This window comes from Lolium perenne, chromosome 3 (genome assembly GCF_019359855.2).
Source record: "Lolium perenne isolate Kyuss_39 chromosome 3, Kyuss_2.0, whole genome shotgun sequence".
NCBI lineage: Eukaryota > Viridiplantae > Streptophyta > Magnoliopsida > Poales > Poaceae > Lolium > Lolium perenne.
The window spans coordinates 303,573,629-303,586,230 of NC_067246.2; the positions used below are offsets into that span (position 1 = coordinate 303,573,629).

Sequence of the window (12,602 nt, forward strand, 5' to 3'; positions counted from 1 at the left end):
GTGACCAAGCCCTGACCTACGACATCCGCACAGAGAGGCTGGGCACGGTGAAGCTCCCGCCCACCGAATGCAGATCGAGGAAGCCAGCGGCTCCTAGGGAAGTCACCGGACGGGAGACTGATGTTCCTCGCCGCCAAACGGTTCGTGGTGTCCGTGTGGGTGCGACACTCGGATGGTTGGGTGAAGGAGGCCACGATCGACGTGGAGCAGCAGCTACGATCGCTGAATCCCGGTACCTCTCCAGCCCGTATGCGAATTAATTTCGAGCGCTCCAGAGAGAGGAGCGGCGCCGTGCTGTTGCGGGTATATCGCGAGCGCAAGCGGCGTCGTCAAAGTCCGCTCATTGTCCTTGACTTGGAGACCAAGGAGATGCGCGTCCAAAAGTCGTGTCCTTCCTTGTTGTTCGAGGTCGACTTGTTGCAGAGGCTACAAGCCATGAAAATGTTTTCCTAGTCAGTTAATATGCTTGCCCGAAGCCGATCGACCACGATCTTGACATGTGTTGCCACAGCGGAGTAGCATAGGCTGGTGCCAATGCATAGCCCCACTCTCACCCGCCACGTCAGCTTTTTTCCTCACTCTCACCCCACTCTCACCCCACGGTGCCAATGCACAGGCTATAGTGCCAGCTTTAGTTCTCTCTCCTCCACGTCAGCTTTTCTCTCTCTTCAACATCAGCATTTCTTTTTCACATTACAACAATATAAATAATGCAAGGAAATTATTTTATTGAACTAAAATTGTTACCGATTACATCATAAAAAAAATTACATAAAAATCTGAAAAGATTATATAAAAATCTGAAAAAATTACATAATCTAGGAATTAGCCCACACATGCTCCATCAAATCATGCTGGAGCTGTGTATACATCGGTGACTCCCTCATTTCGGTGTCCATCTGAATCCTGGCTGCTAGGCTTGGTGGTGCATGGTGGTGTATTGCAGGGCCGACATTTGAAGCAATTGTCTCATAGATGTTGTCCAAATTTTATCCACGCTCATCGTCGATGATCATGTTGTGCAGAATAACACATGCACGCATGATCAATCCAAGAGTACGCCTGTAGTAGGAGCGTCCCGGAACTGCTAGAATGTTGAACCTAGCCTTCAACACTCCAAAGGCACACTCGACATCTTTGCGATGCGCTGATTGAGCAGAAGTGAACACTCCCCTAAGCACATCAGTGAACAACGGCGACTGGTTGAGTACATTGAGGTCGTTGTTGGACCCGGCCACTCCAAAAAAGGCATGCCAGATCCAACGATCATACGACGCAACGGCTTCTAAGATTATGGTAGGGTGTTTGATGTCTCCCCTTGTGAATTGGCCAGCATGAGCCACTGGGCAGTTCCTCCACTGCCAATGCATGCAATCGATGCTCCCTAACATGCCCGGAAAGCCACGCTCCTCGGCTTTCGCTAACAGCCGCTGAGTATCCTCCACAGTTGGGCGACGGCAAAACGTCTCCCCGTAACACTCAATGATGCCTTCACAGAATCTATCTAGACAATCTGATGAAGTTTTTCTAGCTAACTTAAGCCACTCATCTATTGTATCTGCAGCGGCTCCATAAGCTAACAGACGCAAAGCCGCAGTACACTTTTGCAGGGGAGAGAAACCAGCACGGTTGAGAGCATCATTTCTTTGGGTGAAATACGGAGAGTATTCACCCAATCTAGCCACAATGGTCAGGAAGAGGGATCGTCTCATCCGATACCTTCGCCGAAAGTAGCTCGGAGGATAGTTGCAGTCGTCGGCGAAGTAGTCCTCGAAGAGCCGATCGTGGGCACCCAGACGATCACGCCTGATGAACTCTCGGCGGCGCCGACGTCTTGGCACCACCTCCTCAGCTTGCATCTCCTCCTCATACTCCTCCTGGAATGCAGCGATGAAATCACCCTCTACTCCGTCGCTCGAACTGCTGCTGGACGAAGACATGGTGTAGAGTGGAGTGGAAATGGAGAGTGGAGGTGTGGAATGACTGAAAACATATGGGGGTATTTATAGGGTTTTTTGAACCAGCAACGGCTAGCTGACGTGGACGAATCGCGTCGCGCCACGTCAGCTAGCCGTTAGCCACTCCCGCCCCACTCTCGCCCGCTTCTCGCCCGCCTCCCGCCCCACTCTCGCCCGCTCTCGCCCGCCCTAACGCCCGCCACCCTCTCGCCCCACCCCGCCATCGCGCCGCCCCGCCTCTCGCCCCTCTCCCGCCGCCAACGCGGGCGCCAGCCGGGCGGGAGCGGGCGCTAGCGCCGAGCGCCCCGCCGGCGCCCCTCCCTCTCGTCCCGCCCGCCTCCCGCCCCGCGCCGGGCGGTACCGCCCCGCCACCCGCCCGCGTTGGCACCGGCCTAAGGGCAGGATGCAAAAGCAACATCACCTTTTGGGGGGGTGCATGTGTAGCCTTGGATGTGTTCGGTTCTGGAATTTGGTGGAATGGAACGGAACGGTTCCGCACCCAGCACCCATCCCTGTGTTCGGTTGGAGGGAAGGAACGGAACCAAGTCATTCCTCAGAAGGGAATATACCCTGTAGATGCGGAACCAAGTCGTTCCACCAATTTGGTGGAATCTGGAGGAACGGCTCGTATCTGTCACCGCGCGGACTGAAAAAGAGGTGAGCTGAACCAAAATCCTACCATTCCATTCCACGTTTTTCCCCGAACCGAACACAGGCACGGAACCATTCCGTTCCTCGCTTTTTCCGAACCAAACACGGGTAAGGAACCATTCCGTGACATTGGAATGGAACCATTCCGTTCCATGCATCAGGATTCTCAAACCGAACACATCCTTATATTTGGAACGTCTTCTCTCTTTAGTTGCACAAGTCATGTAATTTATTATGAAGCATTTAGGGATTTTAATCTTCCTCTTATTTGGTGATGAATATGATGATTACATTATTCAGCTCTGTACAACGGGAGCACATTTAACGTGTGTTGGGGGATCATTATGAATTCGTAATAAAGAATTGGAGCAGATTACATTGAAGTGAAACTTCTTTTTTGATAGGATCATAGGAAGGGCCGCTCTCTTATTGGTTGATCATGCATGCACTTCCTTCACAGGGGAGCTGTTGATGCGTGTGTTCAGCGTTGCAACTTGCAAGATAATATGAAGCTAGATGTGAACTGTCTAATTTACTAGTTCACTAGGACTGATTTACTACGACGATGGAAAAACAACCAAGAAGCTACTTATTAATCTTCTTGATGGAATCTAATAACTTGCTCCATAGGTAATATTAAATACTGGAGGAAATGTTAGTTTTAACTACAAAATAATGGAACTATCTAGGAGAAAGAACATGAAAAGATGGATGTGGAACGTTTCAACTCTGATTTTGCTGTGGAAGGCAGAGTTCCTATGTTTGTGACCCATCATGGAAATTTGGAATTTTATATTTATACAATGCAAAACAATATAAATGTCAACAATAAATCTATGAACACGTAATAAACAAACTTGAATTTTTGAAGTTATAAGAAACGTACTTCTTGGGGCTTATTTTCGCTTCGCTGTGAGACATGGAGATGTGCGTTCCATCAGCATGTAGACGATATGGAAGGGAAGACAACCAAGAAAATATATAGATGCATGCCGTAAATGGCTTTTTAAGCTTCTCAGTTTAGGAGGGGTATGACAAACTCTTCTAAAAAGAAAGTACTTAGGCTCCTGTGCGCTTTCTCAGGTGTCTTGGAAACCGGGAGATTCGTGTTTTGGGGTTGGTCCTATGGGAATAAAGAAATTCTTCTTTCCATATAGTACTTTCACAAATAAGGACGAATCAGAAATTATATTCTGGGAGGATAAGTGGCTGGATGTAGTGCTACACTCCGAGAACAATATCCAACCCTATACAATATAGTGCAACATAAAAGCGATACAACCACGAAGGTGTTGGATACTTCCTCCACCAAACGTGTCGTTTCAAAGAGATCTACTTGGTCCTAGGCTAGCATCATGGAATGCTTTGCTGTAGCGCCTGGATTCGGTCCAATTGATGCAAGAGACCAACGAATTTCGTTGGAATCTACAAGAGAGGGGTAATTTTTTTGGTAAATTGCATGTATAGAGAATTAATCCAACCCGAGATGCCAGTTGATAATAAGAAAAAGTACTGAAAAATGAAGATACCGTTAAAGACTAAGGTTTTTTGCATGGTATCTTCGTAGAGGAGTAAACCTCACCAAAGACAACCTTGTGAAACTTAATTGGCACTAAAGTAAAAAAGTGTGTGTCATCATGATGATACTATCAAACGTTTATTCTTCCAGTGCAAATTCGCTTGAACTATATGGCCAGTCATCGAAGTAGGTTCTATCTTATACCCGTCACGTAGTGTTGCTAATATTTTTTGGCAATTGGCTAAATGGTGTGGATCCTAGGTTTAAAAATTCTTATTAAGGTGGGGCTCTTGTCGTTATTTGGTCGCTATGACTATGTAGAAATAAAAATGATGAGGTCTAAGACCCCGTGTGTGGCCCGATCTCGCGGATTGACTTCGAAACCAAGAGGGGAGATGGGAAAACGCGAGGAACACGAAGAACACGACGAACACGAGGAACTCCGAGACTCACGCACGCACACCAACCCGATACAACCGAGACTTACCCCCGTGGCTCGATGGACCACGCCGATAGAATCTCCTACGGAAGAGACCGCGGTAGAATTCCGAGGAGAGAGACCGGTGTTGGAGAAGGAGATCGGAGAGAGAGAGAGAGTGCTCGCACTAGAATCTCACTCACAGATCTAGATCAACAACAAGGGTTGCCTTGATTACAGAGGGATGAAACCCTAGGGAGACAAAGCTCAAAGTCATGTTTAAGCTATCATCTTGTCTAAAGAGGTAAGGGGGCGACCGGGGTGCTTATATAGGCATACAAGGCAGCATGGGTCGAAAAGGTACAAGTTGGTGGGTCAAACCCGATGAATCCGGTCACAGGGCCGGTTGGACCGGGCCTGGGACCGGCCCATCCGGTCCAAACCGGATCCTGGACCGGGCGGTGACCGGGCGGGGCTTCGGGGGCCCCGGGATTGCGTCCGGATGGCACGAGCGGAGAATCCGGTCGAAACCGGACCGGCCGGTTGGGAGGCCGGTCAGACCGGGCCTGGGACCGGCCTGGCCGGTCATAGGGCCGGTCAGACCGGGCCTGGGGCCGGCCTGGCCTGTCTCCCCTCTTGCCTCTTCTTCCTCTTCCTTCTTCTTCTTCTTCTTCTTCTTCTTCTTCTTCTTCCTTGCACCATGATGAATGGCTCCTCTTCCCTTCCCTTGCTTCATGGGTGTTCCTCCTCTCCGGTCCTCGATGACTCTTGTACCTAATGACATATAACATGTCGACGTGAGGTAGCATTCCATTCAAGGTATCTACGAGGTCGAGTATCGAGAGGAAGGAGTTCACTTTGTCGCGTGTAGCGTGGGTTAGGGTTGAAGGTCCACTTGGGGGACTCTTTGGCCATGGTGTAGCGTCGACGATAGGCGGGGTTGCACTTGTTGGTCTTGAGGCGTAGGTGTCCAAAGGCCACCCCGCATCATCTCCCCCCCTTGGGGAAGAGTCGTCCTCGACTCTTGTTCCTTCTCACCGACGGTGTAGTCCATGACGACTCTCCCATGTTGTGGTAGAGGGATAAAGTCGCGGTCGAAGAAGAACTTGGGGAAAAACGAGTTGCAAATGGAAAGCTCGTGGATGCCAATTCCGTGATCGGCGAACAAGAGGCTCTCAATCCAATACGAAGCATCAAGTCGTTTCTCCAAGAGGCATTTGGCAAAAATGGGAAACAAAAGTGTGTCGATGTATCCAAAATTTGGAAGGGCAAAAATTTGTGCATGTAAGAGTTGAAAGGTGTCAAAAATGTGACGTGTAGCATTGTCCCACACAAATGGAACAATCAAAAGGCAAGTATCGGTGGCAAAATTTTGGGCAAAATTGTTATGTGCAATGGCAAAGAGGTGGAAACTTCTAGCTTGGGAAAGTATGGTTGGCGTGAGCCAAGTATGGGTATCCTCAAGTGTCGAAGAATCCATGTCAATTGCCAAAGGTGAAATAAGAAATCCAAAGAAGAGCAACTTTTTGTGTGACATGTGGCACAAGATGCATAAGGTGTCTCTCACATGTATGACATGGTCCTTGAGATTCTCGGAGTGTATGATGATAACATCAAGGCATACAACAATCATTGTGCCAACAAGATGTTTCAAGATAAGTTGCATAAGAGGCAAAAGAGGCGACGAGGCAACGGACCAAACCGGAAACTCGACAATGCAAGCCGGAAACACACGAGGGCGAAGGCGTTTGGGAACATACCCTTTGGCGTGAATCCCATTGGTCGGGTCATGTATCTCGTCCTTGTTGGGGTAGCTCTCAATTGCGCGTTTCATGAGCTCATGCTCCGTAGCGGTGGAAGTTGATGGTCGGGTACCTACACATGGAATGAGCAAAACAAAGAGCGTATGTGCATGGTAGAGGAACACATCATCCATCATGATGTTCCAAGACTTGTGCACATCACCATTAGTGTCAAGCAAGATAGTATGAAATGCATGGCGATAGTGCAAATGGCATGAAGGTGCATGCGTGGCATGTGGGAACTCATGATCATCAAAAATGGAGAAGGCTATGGGGGCCATCTCGTGGACAATGAAATAAGCATGTTTGCATACCAAGCATAAGAAAGGGGAATTGTTCACAATCTTGGATGCAACGATCATGGAGGAGTGTAAACATTTTGGGCAAAGCATGCGGAAGCTAATATCATCATTGTCATTGCAAGCAATACATGTGAAAGAGCAAGTAGGTAACATATTGCAAGCAATGGTAGGAAAATTGAAGCTCTCATAGCATGGCATGGTCATGTTATCACAAGCACTCAATTCCACAGGATCAACAATGTTATCAAGCAAAGCATCACATGGGAAAGTGAAAGTAGCATGTGACATAGCAAATGTATCATCAAGATCATGCATGCACTCATAAGTCATCATGTCCACTAGTGGGATCATGGCATTATCAACACCTATGTTGTTACCTTTGTAGGCCGACTCATTTGAAGTAGGTGTTGTGGAAGTAGGAGGATCCATGTGGTCGACATATCCATCTTGGAGCAAGCATGGTGAGATATCATCATCTTCATGCACCATGTACATCGTCTCCATGAGCGGGAACTCGTCCTCCGTGGAACCTAGTGCAACATAAGAAGACACAAACGAGGGAGAGGTTAATGTGTTAGCAAATGCGATGTCCTCCATGGACCTATCATCTACCTCTCTCAACTCACTTTGTGTATCACTCATGTCCTCCAAACGGAAGCACTCAAACTCACATATGGGGTGGGAGTCACTCAACTCACTATTACTCTCACTCAAGTGGGCTAGGTGGCTCTCATGCTCACATGGGCTTGGTACCAACTCATCAATGAAGCATATAGGAGTAGGCTCGACTCTCTCATCTCCATGCGCCTCCTTGGTTGAAGGGAAATTCCCATGCTCAACCATCTCAACTCCATGCGCCTCCATAGGTGAAGGGAGAATCCCATGGTCACCATGCTCAACTCCATGCGCCTCCGTAGGTGAAGGGAGAATCCCATGCTCACCATGCTCAACTCCCTCGCCTCCTAAGTCGTCCTCAAGTGGTGGCGTCGTGGTGTAGTAGAGAGCTAGGCTCGGATCCACATCAACCTTGAGTTGACCTTGGCGATCTTCATCTTGAAGTGTGGGCGCGATAGGCATCTTGGAGACTTGTGCATTGAGCTCGTCGAAGTAGAGCTTCTTGGCGCTTGGCGTTGTGCATTGCCATGCCACGTGACCCTTGGCCTTGCACACCTTGAAAGTGCATGGAGCCCCCATGTGTGGTTTTGGTAATTAATGACAATCCCTATGGACTTATGTTTGCATTAAGTTATATTTGTAGGTGTTATCCATAGGCAATGCTTGAACCATATGGTGATCAAGATGAAGTGCAAGATCAAGATAGATTGCCATGAATAAATGAAGTGCAAGATCAAGATGATCCATCTCGAAGAGATCCTTTGCTTGACTCTTGCCATCCATATGGTGATCATGGATATGTGAAGAAGCGCCGAAGAAGAGCTCTCCCATGGTGGATTATGGGGGAGCAATCCACAAGACTTCGTCAAGCAAGCACAATCAAGAAAGGCGTTCCATCTTGTTGCGATCAAGACCATCATCATCAAGCTCAAGTGGAATGCGCAAGGTTAAGGTTTGCTCTTGATAGGGTTTCTTTCTCACCGGTCTCATGGTGTAGTTGGAGACCGGTTTATAGTTTAGTTGCCGTACTATCAAGAGGGCTCTCGAGTGAGTAACTCGATCGTATCGTTCGGAGAGAGCTCAAACCTTTGCATTCTTGCATCATATTTCTTGGTTGTTGTTTGGATCTTATCCATGTGATGTTTTAGAGCTTGTGCTTACTTCCATAGCAAGTTCTAGTTCATCGAAAACGGATTCCGCATGAATCACTTGTTGCGTTTTCGATATTGGAGTTTTTCTCGGTTTCTTGTATTGAGAGTTTTCACTCTAAAATACATAGAAAAACCTACCCCACTTGTTCTTAAGCTTTTCACTCTTTGTGGGGTAGCTCTTGTCATCTTATTTACAACAAAATTGGTTTCACCCAAATCCGAGTTTCCCAACTCAAGTTGTTGCATTTTCGAGGTTGGAGGTTTTACCGGTATGTCTTTCTTAGATAGGTCAAACCTTTCATCATTTGTTTCTATACTCCTTTGCTGGACTATGATGGTTCCCTGCATGATCTTGTAGAGCTTGTTACTAGCTTCGAAACGAGTCCAAGATCATCAAAATCGGAGTCCGGATACTCAAGTTATGCTTTTTCTAAGTTTGCCAAAAAGGAGGAATTTGGGCTGAGCGGTAGTACCGCCCGAGCACGAGCGGTAGTACCGCCCGTGCACGAGCGGTAGTACCGCCCGAGGTACCGCCCGTGGTACCGGAAAATGGCCATATGCCACAGTTTTGTTCCAGGGTGTTGGGGAGGTTCGGCCGGTACCTCGGCCGGAGGCTCCGGCCTCCCCCTCCCGGCCTGCACCTCCAACCCTCGCGCGCAGCCCTCACGGGCGGTAGTACCGCCCCTAGATGGCCGGTACTACCGGCCCCAAATGGAGGCAGCCCCAACGGGCGGATTTTTTGGGTCTCCTTTTAATCCCCCCTTCTCTCTCACCTTGGCACTACTTCTTCAACCTTTGGCTCTCCACCATTGTTGCATCTTGAGAGCTCCTCCTCTCCCCCAATCCCTCCATGATTCTTGCTCAAATTTGAGGAAAAGAGAGAGGTGGTCTAGATCTATATTTGCACCAATCAAATTCCCCTCTTTGTGAGGGAATCTCTAGATCTAGATCTTGGAGAGAAATTTTGTGTTCCTCTTCTTATATTGTTCTTCCTCTCTTATTCCCCCAATAGCTTTAGTAGCTTTGTTGGAATTTGAGAGTGGAGGATTTGGACATCTTTGTGGTGTTCTTGCCATTGCATTTGGTGCATCGGTTTGAGTTCTCCACGGTGATTCGTGGAGGTGAAAGCAAGAAAGTTGTTACTCTTGGGTTCTTGGAACCCTAGACGGATTGGAGGCCTTTGTGGCGATTTCTTGGGAGCCTCCAATTAAGTTGTGGATGTGTGCCCCAAGCTTTGTGTAAGGCCCGGTTTCCGCCTCGAAGGAAATCCCTTAGTGGAACCGTGACCTAGGCCTTTGTGGCGAGGGTCACCGGAGATTTAGGTGAGGCGCCTTCGTGGCGTTCGGTGTGTGGTGTGAGTACCGCATCTTGAGGTGAGGCCTTTGTGGCGTTGGTGTGCATCGAGCAACCACACCTCAAGGTGAGCCTCTTGTGGCGTTCGGGAGCACTAAGCAACCGCACCTCTCCACCGGAGATTAGCACTCGCAAGAGTGTGAACTCCGGGATAAATCATCGTCTCCCGCGTGCCTCGGTTATCTCTATACCCGAGCTCTTTACTTATGCACTTTACCTTGTGATAGCCATCGTGCTTGAAGTTATATATATCTTGCTATCACATACTTGCTTGTATTGCTTAGCATAAGTTGTTGGTGCACATAGGTGAACCATTGCTTAGAATAAGTTGTTGGTGCACATAGGTGAACAATAGTATATAGGCTTTGGGCTTGACAAAGTAAACGCTAGTTTTATTCCGCATTTGTTAAGCCCATCTCGTAAAAGTTTTTAAATCGCCTATTCACCCCCCCTCTAGGCGACATCCGTGTCCTTTCAATTGGTATCAGAGCAAGGTCTCTCATTCTTAGGCTTCACCGCCTTGAGAGTAAAGATGTCGGCTAGAGGATTAGTGCACGATAACACTCTTATATTAGATGGCACAAATTATGATGTTTGGAAAATTTGCATGCTTAGTCATTTTCGGGACATTGACCCTCATATGGAGAAAATTGTAGATATAGGTTTTTCTCCTCCTATGGATTCACAAAATCTATCGTTAGAGGATGAGAAAAATTTATATCTTAATTCTCAAGCTTCTTATGTTCTTATGAATGCTTTGAGAGATGTAGGTCTTTTTCCATACTTGCCTTTTTGGAGCGCTCATGAATTATGGACAAAGATTCAAGATAAATATGATGTGTCCAATATTATTAAGGATGGTTGTATTGCTTCCACTTCCGGCCGTGATGAGGTCTCATCTTCTTCCACTTCACCAATGTGTGGCAAGACACAAGGTAATGATATGGTGAGTGGTGATGAAAATTGCGATGTTGATATTGAGCTTAATATTGATGATTCTTCATCTCTATCTCATTGCAATGCTTCATCTATGGACATAAACACATATAGCACTATAAACCATCTACATGCTTGTGTTAATAGTCCTTGCATATCTTGTGTAAGTTTGTTGAATAAATCTCAAGATGATATGCTTTCTTTGTCTTGTGGCCATGATAAAAATGCTTATATCTCCTCTAGTTGTTGTGTGACTAACATTGTAGAGGAAACCAAAGATTCTATTGGTCAAGACAAGATCTTGAAAGGAGCCTCAAGTAACTCCTCATCTTTATCTCACGGTCCTCATATATGCCTTATGGCCAAGGGTTCCACGGTACCTCCTACCATGGAACCTAATATGTCTCGTGGTGATAAGGATGAGGATGAATATGAAGAAGAGGATTGGGTTGTCTCTCTACGCGATAAGGGTGAGAGCGTATTCAAGGTTATTTGCAAAGATAAAATTGCTAGCACTCACTTCTTTGAAATCTTGACTACCGCTATTGAGAGCCAAAAACTTATTTGGATGCATGAGAACACCATTGATAAAAAGGGTGCTCTTGAACGAGAGTATGCCGATGATGTAGCATCCTTAAAGAATGATCTTGAAGAAGAACAAGATACCGTAGCCTCTCTAGAGGGGCAACTTGAAACCCTTGAGGTGTCTCAAAATGAAATATTTGCGAAACTCACTAAAGAAAGAGACCATGCTAAAGCTAAATTAAAATTGCTTAAAAATGAAAAGTCCAAAGTTGGTGTTGGTCATGATAAACTTGTTAAGGATCTAGATGATCTAGACAAGGCCCACAAGGCCTTGGAGAGCGAACACTCTATCCTCACCAAGTCATATGAGCAACTACAAGCTTCTTATTTAAAAGAGCATGCTATGTTACCCTCTCTTCTTGATATGTCTTGTGATGATGCTTGTGCTACTAACTCTACTACTTGTGAAGCATCTATCTTGAAGGAGAATGTTGAGCTAAGGGCTCAACTTGATTTGCTAACTAGCAATTATGGGAAATTGGAAGAAAATCATGGAAAGCTTGCTAGCTCCCATGAGGATCTTCTAGCCTCTCATGATAGGCTAAAGTTAGCTCATGAGGCTATCATATCTAAGGCAACACCTTATGAGCCTCATGTGGGTACTAGCACTACTACTCAAAATGTTATATTACCATGTGCTAGTCCTAGTAATTCATCCACTCATAATATTGCTAAATCTTGTGATGAATTATCTTCCTTGCCTTCTTGCTCTAACAATGAAGGTTCTACTTCCTCTAGTACTTGTGTTGTTACTAACCATGTAGAGGAAATCAAAGAGCTCAAGGCTCAAGTCACTTCTTTGAAGAATGACTTGGTAAAGAGTCATGAAGGGAAATGCAAACTTGATACGATGTTAAGTGTGCAACAATCCCCCAATGACAAGAGTGGACTTGGATTCAAATCCAACAACAAGAACAAGTCCAACAACAACAACAAGAAGAAGAAGGGCCAAGTACAAGTCAAAGACCCGGCCAAGATTGTTTGCTTCAAATGCAAAATTGAAGGGCACCATGTTAGATCTTGCCCTTTGAAGAAGAAGCAAAAAGGGAAGCGGCCTCAAGCTCAAACTCATATTCAACCTCAAGTTGAAGAAATTCCACTTCCCAAGAAGAATCAAGCCAATGCTCCCATTGTGGAGAAATCTAGTGAGAAGAAGGAGAGGAAAAGAACTTGCTACATATGCCGTGAGAAGGGCCACATCTCCTCTTTTTGCACTATTGGTACCTCATCCAACTCTATCTCCATTGATGATGTTTATTCTCTTCGTAAGGATGAGGGTGGCAATGTGTTTGCCAAATTTGTTGGTGCTCTA

The 12,602-nt window shown here is 46.6% G+C and overlaps 1 protein-coding gene across 1 annotated transcript; it reads right to left on the minus strand.

Moving 5' to 3' along the window:
• Nucleotides 1-989: 989 nt before the first annotated feature.
• On the minus strand, nucleotides 990-1,940 carry LOC139838232 (uncharacterized). Its single transcript, XM_071827616.1, has one exon. It carries the CDS (start codon nucleotides 1,938-1,940, stop codon nucleotides 990-992), a length of 951 nt encoding a protein of 316 aa, XP_071683717.1.
• Nucleotides 1,941-12,602: the final 10,662 nt, after the last annotated feature.